Source organism: Mycteria americana, chromosome 6 (genome assembly GCF_035582795.1).
Source record: "Mycteria americana isolate JAX WOST 10 ecotype Jacksonville Zoo and Gardens chromosome 6, USCA_MyAme_1.0, whole genome shotgun sequence".
Taxonomy (NCBI): Eukaryota; Metazoa; Chordata; class Aves; order Ciconiiformes; family Ciconiidae; genus Mycteria; species Mycteria americana.
This window is the reverse complement of record NC_134370.1, coordinates 49,745,421-49,772,282: the sequence shown is the minus strand read 5'-3', so window position 1 is coordinate 49,772,282 and position 26,862 is coordinate 49,745,421. Positions and strand designations below refer to the sequence as shown.

The 26,862-nt window shown below is 40.8% G+C and overlaps 1 protein-coding gene across 9 annotated transcripts in view; it reads right to left on the bottom strand.

Annotated features, from left to right (window-relative positions):
* Window positions 1–3,678: 3,678 nt before the first annotated feature.
* Window positions 3,679–26,862, bottom strand: part of PEAK1 (pseudopodium enriched atypical kinase 1) — a 143,352-nt gene continuing 120,168 nt past the window's right edge. For 7 of the 9 annotated variants that reach the window (XM_075505695.1, XM_075505696.1, XM_075505691.1 and 4 more), the window contains 7 exons: window positions 18,858–26,366; window positions 16,722–16,780; window positions 15,603–15,924; window positions 14,443–14,597; window positions 8,822–9,469; window positions 7,285–7,405; window positions 3,679–4,062 (listed from right to left, as the gene is read on the bottom strand). In XM_075505695.1, coding sequence (XP_075361810.1) covers window positions 25,212–26,366 — 1,155 coding nt within the window. In that variant the 3' untranslated portion in view covers window positions 3,679–4,062; window positions 7,285–7,405; window positions 8,822–9,469; ... (2 more) ...; window positions 16,722–16,780; window positions 18,858–25,211. The remainder of the gene's footprint in view (window positions 4,063–7,284; window positions 7,406–8,821; window positions 9,470–14,442; window positions 14,598–15,602; window positions 15,925–16,721; window positions 16,781–18,857; window positions 26,367–26,862) is intronic. The other 2 variants (XM_075505693.1, XM_075505692.1) reach the window with 2 other exon arrangements.

Here is a 26,862-nt window from a genome sequence, read left to right as displayed (position 1 = left end):
TGTCCGGCGCGTGGCCTGCGCGTGCGGCGTTGAGGGGCGGCTGCGAAGCCGCGCGGGCGTTGGCGGACTTTCCTTCCCCTCCCTCGGGAGACGGACGCGGTTTGTCAGCCTCGATGGCAGCTTAGCCTGGAGTGGTCAGCAGTGCTCCTGTCCTTAGAGATCCCCCGTACCACAGCTAATGACATCTCTCAGTAGACGTTTAGGTCATGAGGGAAAAAGAAACTCCACTCAGTTGCTGTCTGAGGAATGGTTTGATGGCAGGACTCTGTGCCTTCAGGAGGCTGAAGGGTGGTATCAGGCAGGAGTGCTGGGCGCAAGAACTGAGGTGAGTCCACAAAAGAGCAGCCACCTGTGAGACATCTCTTCCGCCATGACAGCAATGAGGATCTTGCTGGCTGGGTTGCCTTGCTAACCCGCTACCAGCAAAGGGTATAAAGGTGCATGGTGTTGGACTGTGAGGACATCTCTGGGTGTACTGATGGATTTTAAAGGAGAAACTGAACCTGACTCCCAGTGACTACATTATCTCTGCAACAGGCATGGCATGCAGGGAGAGCAAATGTTTAATGAGGAGAATGCCATGCATTTTACAATCAAGGACATTAGTCTAGCGGGAAGAAGGAACACTTGCAGTGAAGCAAAAGAGCATGGCTGTTATTGCACAACCCAACAAACAGTGAGGGAAGTGCAAGCATTGCTAGTTGTTAGAACATTTTGGATGCATCCAAAGAGAGTGGGATTTGCCAGTGAAGAACAAAGGAAAAGTAACTTAAAAAATTATGAGAAGACATGCATGGTTTCCACAAGCTGTGCTTTTGCTGAGACTTCACGTGTGCTCTGCGAGTGAGGGCAAGGTAACACCCATCCAGTATTTGCTGCCCTGTTTATTCATAAGGTTCTCTTTAGCACAGCCAGGATCCAGCCCTTCATTTTGAAGGCCTTGTTTGCTATCTTGATAGTCAAACCAAACCCCTCGTCCCCTATTTCTTCTGGCATCATGGTACCTTCCGTCTTGATCTTTCTTCTGTTCTCTTTCTGCTCTCTAATCCTGCACTTTTCCCAGAAATAACTGTCGTTCCTGAGCTGCTCTCCCCTGCTTGGCAAGCTCGCTCAATAGCTTCACCTTGTTCATTTTATTCTTGATTTAATTTTCAGGTGGAAATGAAATTACCCATGTTATTGAGGACCTCAGTGTTTTAGGGATCAGTCTTGTAAAGGCAGACAAGTAACAATCAGTTACATTCCACTGTTCTGTTTCCATGGCAGCAGAATTAGTTTTTTTTCCTCCTACAATTTTGGGAAGTTATATCCAGAACCAGTTCCTGGATACCATGGAGATACTAAGTCTTTTTTCAGCTTTCTTTTCAAGTCCTTATATGCTCATGGATGAAACTTCCCAATCTTGCAAGACTTATCAGAGCATTTTCTGTCACTAAAAATTAATTTATATACCCAGAAGATATGCTCAAAGTTGGTTGCACTATTAATATGGTTTTGCATTGAATTTATGGCATTTAGGGTGTGACTGTGTCTTGTAATTTCTGCTTTTTAATGTGCTGTTTGTGGTTTATATATTACAATTCTGTGACATATGGTACTTTTAAAAGCATATATAGATTATACTATCAAAAATGCTACTAAGAGTTGATAGAAAAAAAGCCTTTCTAAGAGGAGTTTGATAGAAAAGGATTAATGATATTTAAAAATTCTTACAAATATTTTAGTACAACAATGCTTTTACTCAATTTCGGTATTTAATTTAATAAATGTAACAGCCTGCTCTGATTCTCTGTATTAATTTTCTCTACTTTCACAACACAGTACATATTTTGTTACAGATTCATAGGAACTGGTGTTCAGTAAACACTGTTCCGGTTTTTTTTTTGCATGTACCTTTGATAATTCAGAATGATGAAATGGATGCAAAAAAGGGCTAGGACTTCATGCTTGAAGAGAACACAAGTGCTGTTACATGAGGGCCTGTGATGAGGTTGCAGCCTTATACATGCAGGGAACAAAAGGGACTCACGGGGGGAGGATGGCAAAGGGCTCTGGGGAGAGAGGAGGAACGGAGAGACTATGTGGGCTGGACTCACATCGTCTGAGATGGCAACATCAAGCACCAAGAAAAAGATAAACGCCAAGTGTTCCTCTAAGCGTGGCTCCTAAAGAAAAATAAATATAACAGTGCCAGGCATTCTTCTTTGCAGTGCTGTCTCGCTGCTCTCATGCATAGAAAGCTGGCTGATAGCAGGTGCCAGTATGGGGTCTTTATCAGGGTTTTTGTCAGGGTCTTTTACAGTAAAATACTCTTGGTTCTTTGGGGAACACGTGCAAAACTTTTGGGTATCACCAGTCTCTGTAACTTCAAATCCACAGACTCTCTCTGGTATAAAATGTGGGCTTGTGCTGGCATCTCATACCAAGCATGGCATGCCAGTCAAATGACATTTAGGGGAAAGAAGGGACGAGTAGTAAGATGCCACCAGAACTTTCCCGTCCTCCCTACATGGGAACGTAGGCAGGAGATTCTAGCTCTCTGCCTGCACGGGTAGAGGAGGAGGGACGGCTTGCTGAACTGAGGATAGGCAATGCAGTTCCTAGGAGAGCAGAGAGCAAGGCATGCTGGAAGCAGGTTGTAACAAGTAGTTCAAAAACTGGCTGCAATTTCACCAGCTGGCTTGACTGAATTGGACTGAACCGTCTCCAGCACAGCTTTGCTGTTTAGGTCTTCACCTTTCTTGATGCGGACAGGTAGCTTGACTGCTGAGATGCGCTTTTGTCTTTAATACAGTTTAAGCCTCTTTGAAATTCTTCAAATAATGTTTATTCAGCATTTCACAACATTCAGCTTGTGACTATCATCATAGCAATATTTTCAGAAATGTGTACCAGAAAAATATACAAGGATATCCTGCAGTGCCACTTCTTTTGAGAGAGTGAGAGGATCAAAGACTAAGGATGGGTGCAGGGCAAGAGTGGCCCAAAGTTCTCAAATGCAGAATGCAAGTGTGCTAGCAAGCTATTCACTGCATTATTTGTGAACTCGCAGAGGCTCAATCTCTAGCATTTAATCTCTAGCATTTAAGATGCCATCGTGTCACAGACTGCACAGGTTGGCTGAATGGCTAGTTAAGTGGCTTGAGAAGTTGTTTTGCAGACTTGGAAGTGCAGAGGCAAGTGTGCAAGCAGATACAATTATGATGTAGTTTGCCCTTGAGTTTAATGATGCCTGATTCAGCTCTCCATTTTTTTATATAAACACTGGGAGTTAAATTCTGTGGGCAAAGTGCACTTTGCATTGATGTAATTGAGTCTAGACTGTTATAAATCACTGATCTAGACAGGCCTGTAGACAATTCCACAGCAGTGATAATTTGCATTTGCAGACATGCATTAGAAAAGTAAAACTGTATTCTTGCTTTTGGGACAAAGAATGTAGTAAATGTAATAGAAATGACTTAACTCCATTTGTATGAATTAGGTATTAAAGAAGAATCTCATGCTTTTCACCAGCTCCTGAGGAGGTAATCATAAGTTTCTTCGATACTTTGAAGTGTATAATAGCCTGGAAAGGTCCATGAACATTGAAGTATGCATAGTAAAAATGACTGATTACCTGACAAACATTTTCCTAATCAATCTTTTCATTCCTCATTTGGAATTACAGTTAGCAAACGAGAGCATCCATTTACCAGAGTATTGTAAACCAGTGAATAGAGGTGGGAACTGGGACTGTCAATGTTAAGTAGGAAGAGCAGCAATGGTGAAATTCAGTCTTTCATGTGTTCTGGAGAAGAAGAGATCTCTTACTGCTTCGATTCCCACCCGTCTGATTTTGTAGCTCCCAGGAATGCCAGTCATGACTTGCAATCCATTAATTGCCCTTTACTGGTAGTAAATGATCTCATAGAAGTTTGAAAAGCATGATCTCCATACATTTCTTCACTTTCTGATGGACTTGTGCACTGTGAATTTTCAGGTAATGATCAAATGTTGGAAGCAACGTCCATTTTATTGCCACAGAAGGGATGTGGAAGGAACCAGGAGCACTGTTCATGACTGAGGGAGGGGGAAAAAAAAGGTTGAGATGAGTTTATTATCTTTTCCTAATATCATCTGACTTAACTTACATGAAATACAATTTTCAATAATGAAGACGTATATAAACACACATATACACTGCATTAAAATACAATTTTCATGAACTAATTATGTAATAATGTATCCTTGTTCAAATACATTGGATGGCATGCAGGATGTTTGTGTGCTCTAATTTGATTTATTCTAACACACATTTGATACTAGTCATTGTGGTGTCGTGGTAAGTGTTGGCATGCTGGAGAAACCTTTCAGATTTCAGAAGCACCGCAGAAAAACAGAGTTTGAAGCTAAAAGCCTGATGTTAGACAGAATCTGAAACAATTCACATATAGCTCCAAAGGACTGATATAATAGTTCAAAAAGCAAGATATGAAAAAATTCTGTTTAGAAACATGCTACTGCTATTGGCAGCTTCCCCAGAGGTACATTAACATTGTTTTTATTAAGATGTAGGCGTAGGTTGTCCTCAAAGTCCACTCTGATGCTGGAGAAGAACTTAGTAGTTCATCCATTTCATGCTGTGAGAAAGAGGGAGAAATCATGGCACTGTCCATTCTGTTCTTTGGAGTCTTTTACACCAAACTACAAATAGCACCTTCTCCCTTCTCACTCCTTCATCATTACATTTTCTGTGTGAGCTCTCTGTCAGCTCCAGTCGGCTCATTTTTCAGGATCTATATCCTGGAAAATGGCTTCAGTGTAACATTAGTTTTCCTTTGGCAGCAGAGCCTGCTAACAAAGTCCTTCTGTCTCCATACCTACAGGCATACACTTCTCTCCCTGTACTGCCCCATGCCCTTTCCAGCTGGGCCTTTCCAGCTGGGCCTGAAAATTTGAAGAGAGGGTGATGCTTTTTATTCACAAACAGCTGGGCACTGCTGAAAAAGTGTCTGGGGGATGGGAACTTCTTAAATCAGACCTGCTGTCAAGGAAAGGTTTGTGAAACCTCAGAGCACAGTTTGATGAGATTTCCTTTTCTGTAGCAGTGTCGGCCTCAGCAGCCTTCTGCTGGCTTCTCTGTTCTCCCTAACCCTTCTTCACATGGCAGTAACAAAGATACCAGTGTAAGCATTTGTGTAACTATGGAGACCAAGAGGCGGGAGCAGATTATGGTAAAAAATAACTCAGGGAAAAAAAAGTTGTATTTTTAACCTGGATTTTTCCCCAGTCTGTTCACTGGATGGTCCCCAACAGAATGTGCACCAACCCACCTGTCAGGGCCATGAATAGGTGGAAATGAACAGTGGGCAGGTGTGGGTTGTTTATTTGCTTTCAGCAGAAATGCTTCTCAGACTTCACCCTCCAAGAACCTGGAATGTGTTTCACCTTACCTGATATTCACCAGTTTCTGTCTAGTCTTGACTGGCAATGTAAGCTACCTCCCCAGGTTGCTTCTGTAACCAATAGAAAGTGAACGGATGGTTCATCCCATCCTAAAGAAGGTGTTAAGATGAAATGGATCACATCCTGGAGGGACACCTCTCAATCCACTAAAAATAGAGGACCCTAAATGAGCAGCTTAGGTGTTCGGCCAGATGAGCTCTCCTGAATCTAAACTGTTACTGTTCCCTGCAGCTCTCAGCCAAAGGTGTGCATGATTTCTTATAGATTTCCAGAGCAGTTATGGCTATTAACTAAAGCCACATCTCTCAAGAATGATGAAAGACATGCACTTTTTCAAACCATTTCCACTAGTATGAATTTAGCATGCTGTAAACAGATACTATATGAACAATCATTACTTGCTGTTTGTTTTTTGTTCAAAATTCAGATGTTAAGGTCATCCTCTGTAAGCTTTTGTGCTGTTTGTACTGTGCCATGCCTGTTCCTTGCCCATATTCTGTATGTATTGCCTTTTCCCTTTTAAAGCATCCACTTCAAGCCAATTCACAAATCTCTCACCCTAGCTACTTAAGTTTGTGTTTTACCTACTAAGAAAGTGTTTCACAGAGAAAACAGAAGATTTTAAAGCTATGTAAAGATAAGACAATAAGTCAATGACAGGAAGAAAGACAAATCAAATAAATAGGCTTCCTTACACTTTGGCCTGTATAACCACTGCCTGGGCACATCATCCAACGTGAATGTCCCTGTGTCCTCATGACATGATGGGTATGACTTCATTTTGGTTATGTGGTGGTGCACGCTGGGGGCATGGCTTGGGGTACACAAGGACGGGGAGTGTCTCTGTAGGGTGTTGTGGGGCCTCCTTGCCTCAGATGCTAAGTACCATTGTCAGAGTTCATTACATAATCTGCAGCTGAAATGCTTTTGAAGAAAGTAATATTAAAATATTTCATTCTTGTAACTGCTAGTTCTCTATCTTGTTTGGAAAATTGATAAATCTTAAAAAAAACCCCCCAAACTCCCCAAAAAACAAGCTATAGTCACAAACCAGTTAGCAGGGCTGCCTTTGCTTCTGCAAAACAGCACTACCGAACTGTTCTCTTGGTGCCATCTGTAGCTGCTATGAGCTACTCCAAGATTTAGCATCTGTGTTTGTACACACACCTTTTAACAATGATCTTTGCGGTTTAGTAATGGTTAGCCCTATTATACAGAGAGGCAAGAGGGTATTGCAATTAAAGCATGTACTCCATGGATGGAGAACCTTGCCTAGATTCACTTTATGGTACTAGGAAGTTCATGTAACCTCTTTTTCTGATTTCCTCACAATTTCCTGAGGATGTTGGTGTACTTCACAGGTTATTTGAGTCTATTATGAGTCTTTAGTTGACATCTAGGAGGTCTGGAGGTTCTGGACAGCAGGACTGCTACTGTAACTGTTGAGCTCCCTCCCATGGATATTCTGCCTATCTCGTTAGGAATGGTCAGGGTGATATCTTTATGGTTACTATCGGCTGGCTTGGAATAGATGCTCAAGCATAATCCTGCCAGTTGTTATGTGTCGTGACATAGCTCCAGAGAAGTGTTTAAACACATCCATACATTCAGCTCCAGTTCCAGTAGAGTGAAAGGTCTGGAAAAAAATACTTGGTACTTTCCAAATGGGTAAGGATAATTAAAGGGAAAGTAACTCCTTGTCTTGTATTTGTAAAAGCAATGTTTAATTCTGTACTCTGTAAATGTCTCTTTGCCCTTCTAAATTTTGGTGTTTCCTAGCTGGCAGATACTTAGTCCTCCTCAACTGTTACAAGGAAAATTAAACATCTTCCTTACCAGTTGCAGTTTGCTGAGTTGCGGTCTGAAATCAGCACTCTGTATAATTCTAGCAAGCCAACTGTGGCTCAGTATCCAGAAGTAGCAACAAAACAAACTGCTATCAAGTAGGTGAATCCAGCTAGAAAAAGAAAATGTTAAGCTTTGTGTAGTACCCTCATCATTGTTTTAGCACCTCTGTGTAGGCAAGTTTTTCAGGGCAATAATTTATGTCGTCCGATATTATGTGTATTTTAGGGCTTACTTAATGACGACCTAATATTTCAAACAAAATACAACTTCTGTAATGAGATACCTCGTTTCTGCCAGGATGCTATTAGGGTACCTGCTACAGTGATCTAATGAAATTGACCTTCATTTCATAACAAATTGCTCTCCTTCTGAAACTATTTTTAATGGCCTTCTTGATTTATGCAAAGGGACCTATAGCGATAGCCTTCATTTGGGGAAATAAATGATTCAAATAATTATAAGTTTTATGAAAATGACAAGTTACTTTAAAGTGCTACTATATTTTGACCATGTTGCACACGGTTGAGTGCAACATTGTGAAAGTCTCATGTGGCTTTGTGCTCTCTGCAAAGAACAAAATAAATGAGTTTAGCTTGTAATGGGTAGAAGATAAAAGCCATGTAATTGCCAGCACAGCTCACAGGCTTTCACCTTGAGGGTATCTCACTCCCTGGAGTGCTATTTGCTGCCATCTACTGGACATTGCTCAAAATTGCAAGGAGACGATCAAATCGGTGCTGTAATAAATTTCTGTTCTCCTGATATTCCAAGCCGTAGTGCCTGTGACTTCTAACGTATATTTTAATGAGATGAATCCTTTTTTAAAGGGTGATGAAGGAGAAAAAGAGGAATCCATATTCTGAATATTTGTGCTGATTGCATTAAAATTATTGATTAGTTGAAGCAGGGTTGTTATAGCATTTCAGAGGGAAGATGAGTAGGAGGTGGACACAACTGGCGTTATATTAATAATAGATAAGAATGCTATGCTATTCTGTAGTTATTTTAATCTGAAAAGCCCAAGTATCTTACTAGTATTATTTAATCCTCACCACATCCTCAGAAGATTTCTTTTATTACATGGTACCAGTTTTATGGACTGATGTCACGTATCCACTGTGAGGCAGAAGATTTTTGGGCTTTGCATATGTATTTCCTATTGCAGGAAAAGTAAGTGATATAAAAATTACATGACTAAATATTTTCTTAGTGCATCTTATGCATTTCTCCCATATTTTCCATACTTTCTGCAGGCCTGGCTGCAAATGTCATGCTTGTAAATTCCTCTTCAAAAATCCCAACACCAAGACTGTTCTGAATAAGCAGCTTAACCAAAACGTGAGTTGAGGTTGAAAGAGTAAGATTCAAATGAAACTTTAGAGGAAAGGCTACAGAAAAATAACAAGAACAATGTATTTCCTCAAAGACCATATATGTTGCCACATTAAGGTAACTTTCAGATTGTATGTACAGCACCATCTGGTGACTTCTGCACAGCAGGATCCCAAAGCAGGGGTTTATGTACCTTGCCACATCGTAGACAGTGAGTCAGTCGATATCCCCCAGCAGACCTGCTTTCTATGTTCTCACTGCCAGATACAACTTCCTCACAAATGCAGAAATATGCTTTCATTCCTATTTCCAGGCTTTGGCTGCTGTCATTGTTAGTCGTGCAGATGGGCAGGAGGATTTGCTGGTGCTTGTGGTCTTCTCTTCATGTCTTACTATAAAGGCATGCTTTCCTTTTATCTGGGAAGGGCTCCACAGGCAAAGCTCACTGTTTACAGTCCCAGTCTTGATAGTAGTCAGCAAGCACATAGTTCATTATGAGGCACCTAGCCTTTCTTGGCTGCCCATCTTCCTGCCTGGCTGTGACAGCAGTGCAGTCTGTGCCTTATCACTTCTGCTGCCCACTGTTGCAGTCTGTCCTCTATTTTGCAGCTGTCCCATATAATGCCACATTCACTTTGCCACAGAACAAACACAGGAGGAATCTGTCTAGATCACCACTTTGCTGTAGGGTGGTGGTTGTTGGTGTTCACTTCCACGAAACCAATGAACTGCGTGATCCATTTGTAAGCATCATCCTTGGGTGCCTTAACTGTTTGTGGATACGTGGATTTTGAGCAGTCTTGTCACAGAAACAGTTAGACTCCAAGAGGTTTTAGTCTTCCTGTAAGCAAAGAGCCAGTAAAAAGATTTGGAGCTTAATTCTCCAATGCATTACACCATAGTACCATTGATTTCAGTACAGTTCTATTTCATCTTAAACCCAAGGTAATTGACTGGAATATCATGTTTTTAACCCATAAATCCTCTATATCCCACACATCTCAGGCAATCACCTCAGCACCTGTGGATCTCTGAATCACTTACATGAGTTTCCTTACCACTGAAGAAAATACATCTCCTTTGTTTCAGTAGAACAGCCCATGGACTTAGCACAAACATCATGTGTCTGTGTCTAAATACAGCATATGAAGTTCTTCCTCCAGCAGTAACCACACAAATGCTGCAGGAATGAAGTGCTATTACTAAGGCTCATTGCATTTTTTTCATGTAGCAGCTTTCTTAATTCATTAGGGAACAGTTTCTTATAATTTGGCACAGTGGACTGAGCTGGTTACAAAATCAGTCAATATTGTAGGGTGAGAAATAGTAGAGTGCTGGCAGTTTATCTGATGACCTGTTCTGCTGAAGCAGACATGTGTATCTATTTTAGCAGTAAGGGAAGGATGAGGATCAGAGATCACACATTTGCCAATGATACTGCACTGTATAAAATCTCCCACAGTGTTCAAAGTCCTTTGCTTTCTGATGAAACAACCTGGCATGACATATATGTCTGCTTGCATGGCTGTGAAGCCTAAAAGGAGGCTGTGAGGATATTTTGGGAGGGTAGAGAACTTGCTGAATATTAAAATATAGCTTTATACTGAGATTTAATTCGATAAGGGGTGAACCCCATTGTAAATACAGAAGCCAGTAGCTCTGTAAACCACTGGGGTTTTCATCATTTAAAAGCTTATATTTTCATCTTCATTTTTTGTTGGTTTAATCCCTTGGGAACTTCTCTGTAGTGAAAGACATAGCCTATATTACTGTAAGCTTTTAAAATATATTTTTATATAAGCAATAGGGAGAACATATGCTATACTACTGTTATTGATTGATTTTGGTTAAAAAAGCAACAATAAAACCTAGTGAAAACAGAGACAAAAGATCAAATTTGGAAATTCCTAACTGTAATAACACAGTCCCTTTGAAATATACTTACAAGGACAGTGCTGACCATGATGGATTTGTCCGATAAACCTTTGTTCTCTTTTCTCTTGTTGACAGTTGGAGTACTAACACTCCCAATAACCTGAGTGGTACAAAGGGACAGAAATCCTGTTGCTCTTTTCTTGAGGGTAACAAGCATCTACTTTTACCCACACCTAATGGAAAGTGGCAGGTTGGTGTTGAGGACAGATGCAGTTTACTGACCCTGTAAGGAATGCAGTGCCAGCCTGGTCAGCTTGCATTTCTTACCCTTTCCCATTCTGAACAACCACAACATTGGGAAAAGACAATATTGATGTGGGGCACGTGAAGCTTTCTGTTCACAGCAAGCACTCTGATCACTGCAGATCCTTTGCTCACCTCACTTTGTGTGATATAGTTGCTGAAGCAAATGGTTGCAGGGTGGCCAGCCGCTGAACCTTGGTACCTCCAACCGTGGGTCCCACCATAGGATAGCTTTGCCCGGGATCTGCTGCCTTTTTATTAAGAGCTTCTAACTTCTGAGGTTTTATAGTTAACTCATGTAACTGTCTAGGGGTTCCTAGGCTCATGGCCATGCTGTTTTACCATCTGACATGCTCAGTACATACGTAAGAATATGTTACAGCTGCTCCTTTCATATCTTTCATCTGCATGCCATAAGCTGGGCTCCGAGATGTTTTGAATCAGCATAGCTCTGTGGCCTTCAGTGGAGCTATCTTAATTTACATTCAGACCTCCACAGACAAAAGATGCACCTTTGTAAAATGCATATCTGCATCCAAAATGCAGCCTCCTTGTGCATGAGAACTCCTGCCAAGCGAGAGATCTGCCATATGCAGGGGGATTCTCTGAGTCTGGAGTCCAGTGACTCGCATACTGAACTTGGGCATTTTTCCTGACTATAATTGCAATTGATTTTTCAAATCAACAGGGAAAAGTCATTCTGTCTTTGATGTAAAACACAGCTGCATTTATGACAAGGAAGGCCTTTTCCAGAGATGTAAAGCATTCCAGAGCCCAGCCATGCGCTGCTTGGGTAAGCACAATGGCTGTTTTGTGTTTCAGAGGGTTATGTGCAGTTATGGCCTTTATTCTTTAAGTGACCAATTTGAGTATAGAGAGAACTGTTCTGTATAAGGGCAGCTATTTTGAACTTATGATGTTTTGGAGAGAGGAGGAAATGTAGTGAAGGATAGAATTAGGTCACAACTTCAGGATGCCAAGATTTTTCTCTTGATTTGCTTATTGCTTTTGTAAAGCAGGCTCTCACATTTAACCACACTGGAAGGAATAATCTTTTCTCTGCACTCACAGGATCAAAGTACAAAGGAAATTCATTGAAATAATAAAAAATTTAATTTTCTACATTTCTATGTGAAAGCATGGCAATAAAGACAAACCAATCTTCTCAGCTATGTAATTAGCATTTATGATCAGGAGATAATAAACAATCAATCGAAGTCAGTTAAAGCATTTCTCAAAAGCAGTTTAGAATCTCACTAAAATGACTGAAACGCAGTGCAACACAAGCACTTCTGTGATGAAGTCAGATTCAGGGCAGGAATAGCAATGGGATTGTTGTTGATTAGTAGGATAAGAAGTAGTATTAGAAAGACCACTTTTAAAACCAAGGAGCTCAGTTCAGTCCAGACAATGTCCTGATTACTCCCTGTAGAGAGCAAGCTTCAAATCTGCATTCCCTCTGCTGTTTAGAACTAATAAATGCATCCAGATTAGAAACTAGTGAAGTGTTTTCACATCATACCCCTCATTAAGACACTTTGGGAAGTGTGGAAAGACAAAATTATTAAAAAGCAATCTTAATAACTGGATGACTGTATTAAATTTGCCTGCATCCAAAATGTGGCATACAGGTTTGCTTTCAGGGATTGTGTGCACCCACGCCTCCAGTTCTCTACCGTAGCAATCATGTACACACGTGTATGTGGGAGGATGTGGGTGAACAGATAGCGCTTTGGAAATCTAGCCTACATTGTGTGAAATAAGAAATTAGCAGTGACCTTGTGGCTAGTATTCAGATAGAATCTTTTGCTATTACATTATATCCCCTTTCAAATTGCTGCAGATTTTGAGCGCTTACCTAACTGTATCCATGATAAGGCCCACTTCCCAGATCCAGTTAAAACAAGCTGTTCTTCGTACCTTTTCATGGGCTAACATAAATTCACAGCCATACCACTGTCTTCTTTTGGCAGTTTGGAGATGTAGGAAATATTGCAATCAGATGTTTCTAATTTAATTCAATCCCTCATTAATTTGAGCTCTCCTTTAATTCAATCTCAGCCTCAGGACCTAAATCATTTGTATTAGAAATAACATAATGGCCACCGTTTCTGTTAATGAATGTTGACTGCTTTAGGCAGGTATTCGCAGATAATCTGATTACCAAATACAGTGAGTTGGCATTTAGTTAATAACTAACAGGGAAAATTTGGAAAAGAATCAAAGGAGAAAAAATAAAAAGAAAAAGAGAAAGAAGAAAAAGAGAAGAGAAGAGAACCTTACAAAGACACACAACATTAAAGAAAATATTATGGAAAAGTTCTTTTTGCCAGTGACTGCTATTGGTACAAACCTCTAAGATGCACAGCCAGTGGTGTCAGCCATGGGTGACAGACTCAGCCCAGTAGGGAGAATATTAACAGAACTCCAAAAAGAATGAGGTCTATGGTAAATCTAACATCATTTCCTCTTAGACTTATTTAAACTTACTAATGGGATTTATAGGTTAGATGCTTAGTGTTATAAGCTGGCATAGCTCCACTGAACTCTGGCTGCATCATTTGCAACCTTCTCTTTCTGACTAGGCAGACACCATTTGCCTGCCCAGTAGCCTTTTTATGGGAAAGCCACTCTCCTCATTGTCCACTGTGTTGTCTGGGAAGAATGTATTACCTGGCAGAGTCCTGGGCCAGGGCAGGAGTCAGGGCTGGCAAGAAAACTTCTGATGCGCAGCTAAATCCGGGTCGTACATGGAGCAGTGTGGAGCAGCTCTGCAATTGCTTCTTACCAGCTCATGGGGAAGTCACCAGTTAGGCTCACTGGCCAGTTCTGTGATTGTCCCCAGCTGACTTATGTCACAAGGTCCCCAGTTCTCTGGAGACTGAGACCTGCCAGCTTTAGAGCTGCCAGATCTGCCAGTGCTTGACAGAGGCTGACAGGGACTTACTTTGAGGGGACTGTGCTGCATGTCTCTTGTTTTCTTACAAATACCATCTTGGGAATGCATCTGAAGTAGGTAGTTTATTGTCCACTATCTTTTCTCAGGACATTTGCAATACTGCTGTAATGACAGCCCTTCTGGTCAGCCAGTAGCTCCAGAGGAGACTTGGACTGGTTATTTTCCACCTGCCTCCCCCGCGACTGCTCCCGATACCTGAGTGATCAGGCTGAATGGAGCCCATGGTCTGCTGCTCAGCAGATAGCATTTTTCCAGTACATCAGTATTGGAATGATACCCAGCACAGTATGAGGGATCCCAAGCTGTCCCAGGCTCCCAAGAGTCTGCCTTTTGACTAAAGCAGAAGAAAGAGCCCTTGACAGTTTGCTGTTTTGCAAGTTACCTAATAGCAAAAAGAAGGTTTACACAGTGTCCTGACATACTCCAATATGCCATTACTCTCTGCCTAAGTTCCCAGTGCTCTCATTGAAGCTCCATTCAGTGTATTTTACACTGATATGGTGATGAAAGGTATCATACACCATCTCAGAATGGACCGTGCTCCTCTGGGGACTAATATGAACTGTATGTGCTAATCACACAAGGGCCTTTGAAGCTTGCAGTAGAGATTGCCTGACGTCATCAGCATAATAATGTAGCAGATTTGGGACTTAAGAAACCCACAGACTGATACACACATTTCTGATGGTGTGCCAAGGCAGTTGACCACTGGACTCCTATTCATGTTAATGAGGCTCATTCACCGTGACCTCCTTGTAAGAAAGGCAGCTCAGCAATGCCCGGGAACAGGGCTCGTCCAGGCAGAAGAGGTGCTCCAAGGCAGAGTTGTCTCCTGCAAAACAGAGGTATTGACAGCACACCAGGAGACAGAAGAGGGTGGTGAAGTGGCAGAGGACACTAGTCTCAATCTAGATGTATATTGGAGCTGAAATGGATGTCAGAGCAGCTTGAATTCCTTTCTTTTTAGAGGCTGTGTAATCTTGTTACTTTCTTGTTTGAGCAACTATTATTAAGATTGACAAATTTATAATTCTATAAAAATAATTCTGTGATAGATTTAATTGATGGAGGCTCCCAAGTCATAGTGGACAGTTATAAGTCAGCGGTGAATAGCATGTAAGTAGAAATACTGTAGGAGATGGTTTAGTTGAATGGACCCCGGATTCTTGCATACTTTTCCCCTCAAATAGCTTGTTGTGTCCTTGAACTCATTCCTTTGCCATGCTGTGCGTCAGTTCCTGAATCTGTGACACAGGAATTATGCCCTCCTTAAAGTGCTTTAGGATCAGCACAAAACTCACATTGTATTTTTATTTTACTTTTGGTGAGTGGAGAAAAAGAAAACTCTTTTAATCATGGATAGAGAACAAAAATTCTGTAACAAGTACAAATTCTTTAGAGAAGACAGACAACTGTGTCCAAGAACTAGTCTTAGTTCAATGTTTCCAGTTGCTGATTTGCAGGAAGAAGTGATTAATCACAAAGTGAAATCTGTTCAAGATTAGCATAAATTGCAGAAGGTTGTAAAAGACTCCAGATGGATTTGAGTTATTTGAAAAAGCAGACAAAAACAGCAAAGGAAATTTTGAGTTGGATAAACACAGACTAATTCCTAATAAAAAAATAAACTAAATAGTCTAATGAGAACATCCAGAATTTTCAAAAGTCAAGGCTCTAGGCATAGAGATGTCTGCCCAGGACAAGCAAATAGGGTGCTGATGGGCTGGAGATGAAATACGTTCTGACATTTCTACAGAATACTGGTACCCTTAGTCCTAGTCCCTCAGTTTGAGCCATATCACCTCAAAAACATACAAACAAAAAATGTCTCACTCACGGCAATGAAGAGAGTAGGACTGTGTTGAAGTTTCTGTGGAAGGAGATGTTGAAGCCTTCAAGGTGATGATACACACAGGGAGAAATGCTTCATGCCACAGGGAAATTATTTGAGTGGTTCACTTCTGCAAAAGGGTCAGTGATGGTGAAGCTCTGGGTCTGGGTTTATGAAGCAGTGGCTGGTATTAAAACATTTATAACTAATGCCATTAAAAAATTTGTCATGTGGTGTCCCACAACATCATCTGACATGCTGTTGCTCCTTCTTGTTTGAGGCCGAAGCACACCCTCCTGTCCTGTGATTGCAGCTTTAGCAATAACTCCTGTACAAACACAAATACATAAGCCGGAGCATTAATATGGCAGAGCATAAACCTTTCTTCCAGTAATATAAATGGAAAAAGTTTGGAAGGAGACTTTCTCCCCTGGACAAGAGAAGCTGCATGACTGGCTTGCAGATTATGGGGTGTTCCTTTTCTTTTGATGGTTGAGGTAGTGGCTGTACATGGACAGAGTACTGGCCCATTTCCAACAGTAACTTGATTTAAATTTAGTGCCCATGTAGGAACCAGGAGAATTTTATTATTTTGATTTAATTCTCCATTTTCTTTAGAAGAACATTTATATCCTTTTGCACTTTGGAGAGGTGCAAAGTTAATAGCTTGCTTCTTACAGATAAACTGCAGGGATTTCATGTTTTTTAAGGTTAATCTTCTGCTGTTCACTGCAGTTAATCTGGACCATTAAGACTCAAATGAAATCAGGCAGTCTGATGTTAGATCTGTAACTGCCCCCTGCCCCACTGCACACAGGTGCTGTCCCTAGGGCTGTTCTGTCTCTAAATGGCAGCATGGTGCTGTGCAGGGGAGTATGGGGTCTCCCCCACCCCAGGGTGCCAAGCCAAGTGATTTGGGTGATACCAGTGACATGGCACATCCCAGCACCTGTAAAATACCATGCAACAGCTTGAGAAAGCAGCTTTCTGTGTGTTTCTTGAACAGGGGCTACTGGCTGGTACTAAAAAGAACAGAGACTGGTAAATACCTTTGCAATAAGCCTCCTCATTCCCATTCCTTCCCCTTTTGGAGTATAAGATGTAGCGAGAGTTTTGTGGCTTTACCTTAAATGACTGTCAGTTACTTCCAGTGTCTGCTTCTGTGCGTGTCCTGACTCTGCCAGCTGCAATGTGACAAAATAACACCTTAATGACAGCAAAACAAGGGGGTGAGAGCAGGAGATGCTAACAGAAAATTAACATTCGATAGCTACAATTTTGAGTTCTTGGATTTGATACATGCAAATCTGCTTCAGAGTCTCCAAGCTGCTCTCCCTGTAGCTCCCCCAGTGTCTGTTTGCCTGACAATGACTTTTGTGCTCATTTGAAAGTGTTGAAATGATAGGAAGAAGCCTGCCTCCATCTTCCAAGTGGATGGACTAAGCACCAGACTGTAGTGTTGCCTCCTGAGATAGCAGCAGCAGTACCAAGTGAAGTACAGTAGATTTGAAGGCCCAACCCGGTGTTTTAATGCATATGTTTCTCCACAGAGCTGAGTCTTAGCTCAGAATTGAAAGGAAACTACAGCCTTTCTCTGCAGGATAGATGGTGGCAAATGTTTAACCTGAACAGTTTGCCTTGTGAGCTAGCTGCTTCTATGTGATTCCGGTTAAAACCACTGCTGGGTAAGGAGGATGGTGTGATTCATATATGGCAGCACAGAAGCTCACTAACTTGGGCAAAAGAAGCAGCCTGCAGAGCTCAAGTGATACATGGAGATTTTCTAGAAAATAAAGGTTTATCATGTAGAGGAACATAGATCCTTAGGGCCTTTCTACCATAAGGTGAATTTCTGAGTTGGTGAAAAACCTGATACAGACATTCTTGTATCAGCCAAAACTAGGCATCTGTTGGCTTCACTTGCATTCATGTCTGGCACAAGCTGAAATAAGAATGCCAGACTACAACCACTTAAAGACACCCACAAGAGAATTTGCACTGACATAACTAAATTAATTTCAAATGGATTTTAGTTAAACTAGTATAATTATCATGTCTTGACAGGGTTTCAATCTACTTTTGCATATATTTTCCCTCCAGAGTGGTGATTGCCACTGACAAATGGCATAATCTAACTCTGTTTAGCTAAGACCATGGCACTTTGCTGAAGTGAACAGGGATTACTCTGGCAAAACCAAAATATCTCTCAGGCTGTTAAATGTGTTGCATATTTACTGACACCTCTGGAGTGAGTTAGCTTTGTATTTTTGAAAAGGACAATAGCTTAAACTGGTTTTGAAAGGCTTTTAAATGGTGTCTAAGAAATAAATGTGAAAGGCCTGTAGTAGTTACCCTCTAGACTAACTCTGATGACATACCTGTGCAAAGCCACTCTAACTGTGGGAAGAATAGAGCCCTCAGGGTGCTTTTTTTAGGTTGTGGTTTTTTTTTTTTTTTTAAAGAGTATTTGTGAGCAGTGTGATTGTCATGCAGGAGCACAGCATTGCTCTGATGTATATGGTGTCATCTGTTCTATGCTAATAAATTAGCATCTGCAGCCACCATTGCTGCCTATCAAATCTGGGTACAAAATTGAGCTGTTTGATCTCACTGCCACTGAAGTGTGTCTGCATGATCATGGAAGATGCATATTATCCCATCTGTTTTTCACAGACTCTCCATGAGGCTGTATGCTTCAAGGTAACGGATTAGACACAAAATGAATTCCACTGCAGATGACTGCCTTAGAGGCATCCTGCTTTGTCACAGCGTATAAAAATTTGACTTGAGTCATTTTATTCCTTCACAGCAGGTTATTTAAGCCCTGTCCATGCTAGCTAAATTGCTAACTTTGGCTCAGCTCCTTAAGTAATAAGGGTTGCCCCAGTGTGGACATGCAGCTGTCTCCATTTTCATTAATGTGTCAAGTCACTTCTCTCCAAGAAGGCCTTACAAGACACTGGTTCAATCAACAGCAGCTGCTGGTGGCCAGTTTATTTTTGGGCTACCACTGCCACTTCTCCAGATGGAGCTGAAATAGTGCCAGCCATGGTGAGACTTCTGGGGAAAACACCAGAGGTGGCGCAACATCCCAAGCACTGGCAATTCCTGTAGCTGGGATGCACGGCCACCATGGTGGCATGGCTGGAAGTGCCGAGCATCAGTCTCATCAACCGAAGTTTGTACCTGCCATGCTTGCACACTAGCTGCTGCTGCAGACCAGCCAGCTAGTCTTGCAGTAAAATCTTTTGCTGGACTTACCACATGCACTTTCCTCAGAAATACATATTTTCATCTAATTGTCTAGGAAGAGAGAAAAATGAGAGAACTGCAAGTTTGATTTTGAGTGTAATAAAACTAGTTTATTTACACAGTAACATGAATGCCACAGAGTACACAGCAAAGTACCACAGCAAACCAGAGTGTAACTGCCCCTGATCACAAAGGAAGGCTTGAAGTTTATATACTTATTTATATAAAAACGTGTAAATATCAATATGAAGCACCAGATAAAGCAATGCAACCAGGAATTCCAAATACAAATTACCCACAAGAATGGAGTTGAAATAATAATAATAATTAAAAAAATCCCTTATTCAAGGGATATAAAGAAATCCCATTTATAAAAGTTCATTGATTTTGTAATCCCTAATTTAAAAATAAATTTCCCCCTTTTATTAAAAACAAGAACATATTCTTAAATGCTCAGCATAATTAAGTTTTAAAAGAAAAAAACCCAAGGATTTCAACTGCAAAACCTTCTAATACCAACAAGCCAAAGGACAAAGAAACAGAAGTTTTGAGTCCTTTTTGAAGAGGTGTTATTTATGAAATGACTATATTCAAATTTACACACTCTTAGATATATATTATATATACAATATATAATATATATATTTGCAAGCAAAAAGGGGCAAAGAATACTATTGGGATACAAAAATTCATATACATACATATATATATTAAAACATGCCCACACGCACTCATATATATATATATGTATGTGTATATATATATGAACAAATATTTCCTCCATATAAAAAAAGTTCCAACCTCTTCTAAATCCCTGAAATCTTCCCCTTGGATTTATGGGAAAAAAAAAAAAATCTTTATAGTCTGAAGTACAAACCAAATTCTCAAATTCTGTAGAGTGGTAAAATGCTTACGTACAGGTAAGTTGAGTATTTCATTCTCACTGGCAACTCTGCTTGATCTGAAAGCATTCTGTGGTTTCCAACTAAATGCTGAATGGAGCACCAATGCAAGGAGACTTACAGGAAATTATTTAAATTACATTCTACATCTACTAAAAATCACCATCCTTCTAATGTTGCATCCAGGTGAATAATAAAATCCATACAAGTGTCTACTAGAAATTCTCTGCAACACGGCAGTGGGAAAGACTTGCTCCTCCTTTTGGAGTTGAGGGTGCCGTAAAGAAATTTCTCCCCAATATTTCTTTTGAAAAGTATTTTTTGTGTATTCCTCCCTTGAAGTGTTTGGAATCCAGATGATTGTTTACAGAATATTTCCACAGGTGTATTTTTATAGAGGTATTTAAAATTCTGTTCTGCACTTCTTTGATGGTATCTTACTGCATAACTACATCATCATCACATCTCTCTCTATGTGGACTGAAGGGCTCTGATTGTGCTCTAGGTTTTACAGGAGGTTTGGCAGAATCAAACACTACCTCTGCAAAATCAGAGTAAAATAGATGGCCTAGTCATGCAGGGAATAATGGTCATGTACTGTTTCTACAGAGAAACAGCTTAATTCCTATTTGGGGAAAGAGGGAAAGGAAAGTGCATTAAAAGGTCTGATTCAGTTTCCATTATATCCCTCAGAAAAGGTACAACTGATTTAAATAAAAACAAGACTATTTAACTTATATTTACATATGAATTTAATTGCTATTACAAACAAAAAAAATAATTTAGGTGGGGCATCTCAGCACAAGAATTGAGAAACAGATACATTTTATTTCAGCAGCAAGTACAATTTTTACATGCTAAAGACCTACAGTGTGAAGCTGCTGAATAAATTCTCCAAGTAGCTGAACCCTAACATACATTTTCCTCTCTAATATGTGGGAACTCCCCTGTGTTAAAATGTCAGGATGATCCATTCATACCTTGTGGGTGCTGCCGGGATGCGTACAGCATAAAAGATTTAAGGTGGAACATTTCTGTAAATGCTACGTGCATTCCTGTCTGTGGGCCAGCAATGTGATATCCTAGTTTGAGTTATTGATTTCATCATGTCTGAATATTGAAGTGAGACCAGGCTTCTATATTTGGACATTCCAGAGGCTCCAGAATAAAATTCTGGATTCCCTCATTCCTGAAAATTTGTAGGCAAGTTTTTACTAGTAGATTCTCTTTATATTCACCTGGTTATGCATATTGACTGGATCAGATCTGAGGTTTGAAAGATAATTAGTGAATAAGTAATTAACATTTAAGAAATACAAAACAAAACCATTTTCCATAACATCTCAGGAGTATTTTTTAGAACTCCTGTTTTAACAGAGGTTTGCATCTCACACCACAGAGTACAGTGTGCAGCACATCTGCTACCTACAGCAGGAGCAGCACATCTTAACTTCACTGCTTCTTCCAGACTAATCAGCTTCCTCATCTCCTAGAAGCTGAGTGGCTGCAGTAGATTGTCAAAGCAATAGGCTTCTTTTGATGCTGTGGTCAGTCGAGACTTGTTATCCACTATTATTCTCCCTGTGCAGATCCCAAATTTGAAAGCCCACAATTTTGTTACTTCAGGTTTATGCTGTACTACAAGCAGCTTAAAGGAACTCATTCACATAAACTTCAAACCCAAATCTCATTGAATAGATAAACTCAGTATCATATGAAGTACAGCATTTAATTTTGTAAAGTCTTTTGCATCTTAATGTGGGCAGTATTATTTCTAGGGCTATTATGAAAAGAATAAGATTTCCACTAACTGACCAGCTACATTTTAGTTTTTTGACAAGGCACTAAACATTGTGAATCCAATCACTGTGCTCTCTCTGTAACATTAGAGAGGTTTTTAATGGCTCTAATAGGATCAGAAACCACTCATCATAATTCTTCAAACAAGCATTTGATTTTCCCAGAAATTAATTTCCACTGGAAAAATCTTTACAGTTCATGTTAAAAATATTTGAATGACAGCTTTTATTAATAGAAAAATATATATTTACAGTCAATACTGTTATCTTAGATTTGCAGCTCTTCCTATTTCTTGAGCTCAACTGAAAGTGCGACATTGCTAAAAAAAAATTCAAGATCTGTGCACATATTCAAGTAAGTTATAACATGCACAGCAAGGGGTTTTGTTCCTGTCATACACAGGATCCCAGTTACAAACAGAGCGGGTTTTTTTCCTTTTGCTTAGCAATTATGCTGTAGCATTCTTAGGATTTGTTTACAATCAGTTTAATGCATACATTCTCGGATATTTATGTGGCACAATCTGTTGCCAGGATGGAGAACCACCACAAACACAGTTACAATCATCAGTTACGGGCATATCTGCAAAGTCAGCCTCAAGCTCCCCAAGGAATAGCTCAGGCCAGATTGTGTTCAACTACTTTGACCATTCTTTCTTTTTTAAAGAAAAAAACACACAACATTACAAATTGCTAAAGTTTACCCAGTGCTGCACAAGAAAGAGATTGGTAGTGAACATCTATCCATGCTTGATTATACTGCAGAGTTAAAATGAGTATTGGTTCATCACAAAAGATACAAACTGAAATTAGATAGCTAGAGATACAAAGGCTTTGGACCAGCTGCATTAAATACATATGGTTGTAAAACATTCAAAATTCAACTTTGCATGTGCGTGTTGACATGAAAGTGACACTGAGAACATGTGTCCGTAAACACAGAAACACCTACCGGCTTCAAGGAATGAGCCCACTGCAATGGCAAGTGGTCCAAGAATTGCTCGTACAGCCTATATGAGTTAGGTGAGAAGTTATGTGCACACACGCACTACAAAACAAACACAAAACCAGATCACAGAGAACAAGAAGCCCTACTGGTAGCTCAACACATTGTGACTAATAGCTAGCAGATAGTATGCGAGTGGCTTGTCATGCTCGGTGTATTTAAGCTATGAGAGCATTGCCCTCCTGTGTCCAGATGAAGCAGGGCTGCATTGAACGTGTGTGATTCTTTGTAAAGGTTCTTCTACGAGCTGCTCAGCAGTAGTGTAGAAACTTTCTTTCCTGATGTAGTGGAAGTACCTCAACTACATACATTGCACTTGGGCTTTTAATGCACTGTCCTCTTTTTCTGCATCTATGTTGCCATCCTAACCTTTTTGCCAAAAAGAGAAAGGAAAAAAAAAAATATATATCACATTAAAATATATTATCCTTATCCTTGCCTGATCCTTCACTGATACAGGTGAATCAAACAAAAGAATAATAATCAGAAGTTTCAAAAAAATGTTTAGAAAGGTCACAAAGACAGTCTATATACTACAGCACAATCGATGTAGGCTTCCACACACTATTCAGCTTAGCTCTGATAGATGCCAGAGAAGAATAATATAGACATTTCAACCCCTCCAAATGTACGGTGTGGATCCAGAGCTAGTTTTGCTGACTTTAAGCCTGCAGGACTGTTTGTTCAGTTTCCATGCATCTGGTCCAAGCATGCATATGCTGTATAAAGTGGCTATTTCTTTCAAGGCTGAAGTGAATTGATTCCTCACAGTTTTAACAATTAAAATGAAACATCAAACCATAAAAAGAACACATGGATATCTGTGCATTTATGTGCCAGGAAGGTAAAAGGAAGGGGCTGCAGATCTAGCATCAGGTAAAGGCTGGTGTGTAAAGTGAACACTGTAATGTACAGCTTTAAAAAACACATATAAGAATTGCACATAGATCCATAGGAGAGAAGCACAGGCTCATAACTAGGGCTGTCTGCTTTCCATTAGCCGGTCAGAATATTCAGTATAACTTTTTCCCCTGCATCCAGATCAATTCTTCAGAGTGATTCAGGAAACAATTCAGAGCCTAGCAATACTGAGCAAAGATACCGCCTGTACAACTGCAGAGGTTCCATAGGAAATGGCCGTTAGGTCAGGGAAGGAAGTCAACAGCGGCCTCTAAAAGTGAAAAGCTCCTTCAGGTTGAGTTTTTAAAATTCTGTCTCTTCAATCCTCACTAATTCCTGCTCTAGTCCAAACCTCTGATTGCAATGCTCTTTGAGCTATTTTGACAACATTCCATTTTTAGGGTGTTGTCTATAGCAACATTAGAAAACACTAGTTACAACAGACGAGATATGCAGCCAAACACTGCTGTGGGAAAAATGGATCACGATACTGTTAGTTGTGGCTGCCAAACTTAACAGCTCCCTCAATAATTAAACAACAGTGTTTTTGCCCCCTTGTTTTTACCCTTCAGAGAACTGTGTCTGCCGTAAAAGTGTCTCCGTGTGGCCTGTTAGCTACGCACAGACAAGGTCTAAATATTTCTATCTCCTGCCAACATACCAGCAAAGCCAATTTCAGTCCCACTTTGCAATATAGCACAAGTGACAAGAGCAAACCAAAATAAAACAGAAGAGGTGGCTGTTATTTTCATCCCCGATTCATAGCAGTGATTGTCAGAGAAGGTTGTGTATGTCCTATCCATTTCAAGTCAGGCTTTAGTGCCTTTTACGATGGAAGGGGAATTTCAATTGCCCACCATGTGTTCTATTGTTCTTGGTATAGACGTGGTTATAGCTACAGTACATCAATCGTCCAGACTGGTGAATGTCATGTAGGAAATGGGATAGACAAAGTGTGCATATTCTGCTTTTTAACGCAGAGGTCTTAAGCTAAGGGTAACAGTCTGATTAAGGCAGCATTGTTGAAATCACGGATCCATGGTTAGAAAGGATATGGGCAGGCAGTGAGTCAGAGGCAGAGAAGGAGGGAAGAGGACTGAACACAGATGCTGACTGCCCACTGACACTTGCCACAGTCAGCAGGACAACCACATCTGGGGAGCAAAAAAAGAAGGTGTAAAGTGTAAGAGAGAGATCAGAATCTGTTTGGTTGATACCAAAGGAAAGAGGACTCCAGCCCACTTGTGGGGGACTGACTAAGCTGAGAGAAAACTTTGCGTGGTATGTGGAATGGAGGCAAATATGTGTTTTGTGCCATAGTGGATCATTAGTCTCACATTTATAAGTAATAGATTTCTGCTTATGGTCACTGCTATTCACTAACCAATGCTACATACGGAAATGACAGAAACTACCCAGAAGAGGAGGGCAATTTGTTTACTGCAGTGGTAGAAATAGTGGTATCAAAGTTTGCTCTCCTTTTCAGCCAGATATTAATGAAATTACATATTGCCTGATCCAAATGCAGTCATGTATATATAATCGATCCCTAACCGTCCTGGCAAAAAAGTAAAGTTTCTGTCATATTGGGTACAGGATGCAATTTCTCCAATTAGAACCTATTTGCTCAGAGTTGCTGGCTTTGACATCTAGGCTATTTTTATCACTTGTACAAAGTGTGAGCCCTAGGGCAGGCTGGAGTGAGGGCTGGGGTGGAGGTGGGGGGCGCTTCATGAAAAGCAACAGGCTCTACAAACTAGTGCTGCTGCATGATTCTCACAATGCGATGAAGTGAGTCTATAGTGGCAAAAGCCAGATATTGACAACAAAGCCAGTCTTCCAGAATAACTCCACAGTCCCTGTCCAAGGACTTCTCTGCAAACTTGATCATCAGCAGCGTCCTTTTGATATCCAGCCAGTTCTGAAGTACAGCATCTCTCCGCGAGGGGTTGGAAGATGTACTTAGAGCATGGAACAAGTCCTCACGTGGACCCCAAAGCAAACACTGAAGGATTCCCTTGGCTTCTGATATCAGGATCCTCTCCGAAGGGTTGGGATTCAGCAAGCAGCTGGCAAGTTGTTGAAGCCCTTGAGAGTAGAGGGAACGGCAAGGAATCTTGGGGAGATCAGCACGAGTATACTCCTTCTCCTTCAGCTCTGGATTCTCATCAAAGGGATTGGGTAAGTGCAGCATTTCGTAGATGAGGATGCCAGTCTGGAACTCATCACACTTTTTGTACTGTGTTGCAGTGATAATTTCTGGAGCCAGGCGGGACTGATCCCGTAGGACCTCAGGATCCACCATATGACTCTTCTGCTTGGCCTGGGAGAAATTGCTCACTATTAATCTGGCTGGGCAAGCAGTGTTGGGACTGGGTTCCATGGACTCAGAGCTCAGAGGGCTGCCTCCTGGTCTGGAATGAACCAGCAGCAGGTTCTCTAACCGCAGATCACAGTGTGTGATATGATAGGGCTTCAGGTGCTCCAGACCCAAACACAGCTGTAAAAGGAGTAGACAGACCTGCCTCTCGTATAAATCTGGGCTTTTTGCATGGCGGGGTGCAGATTCTCGCACAAAGTCGGCCACTGTTAAGTATGGGACCTCGCGCGTGATGACCACAACACGGCTGCGTGGCTTACTGATGGTCCCCTGGTTGCTTGAGCTGTCTTTCTGTGAAGCCTCTGTACTGGAAGGAATGTCTTTGTTCTTTTGCTCAGGCTCTTTCTCCTCTTCTTCCTGCTCTTCTTCCACCTCTAGTGCATCGGCATCCTCCCATGGAAGGAGACGAACTGGCACTTCAGCAAGGAAATGGCCACAGTCCTGCTGGATGTTAAAGTTGATAGCCAGACTCTGCCGGATAGACAGGCTGTGATAATACTGCTGGGATTCCTTAGCTTTGCTTTTACAAATCTGGGGGAAGAAAATAAACAGAACAGACATAACGTAACTCTTAAATTTGTAAATTCTGTATCCTTTTTTTTTTTAATATGTAGCTCATTGGTGGGTATCCACAGTCTAGCCCTGAACACACACACTGAAAAATTTTTTACTGAACTGACCTTGGCAGACTATCTTAAGGCACGTGAACAGTTTCCATTGGACAGTAAGCAACTGCAGACCAATATGTATAGGCAGCTCTCCCTGTGCATACATTTTTCAATGGAAAATACAGTTCAGGCAGGTTGTGCTTTTAGTCAGAATAGCAGCTGATATATGGTAAATTCACAGTGAAGCTTACTTTAGAGTTACATGTTTATCCATATAATTTTGTGTTCTTCTCTCAGCTTTGTGTGAAGCTTGAACAAGATAAAAATCATCAATAGCAATAGGAGATGCAAAGAAACATGCATACAATATTTGAGGATATGATCAAACGATTGCACACGACTGAGTTAGCATGGCATAA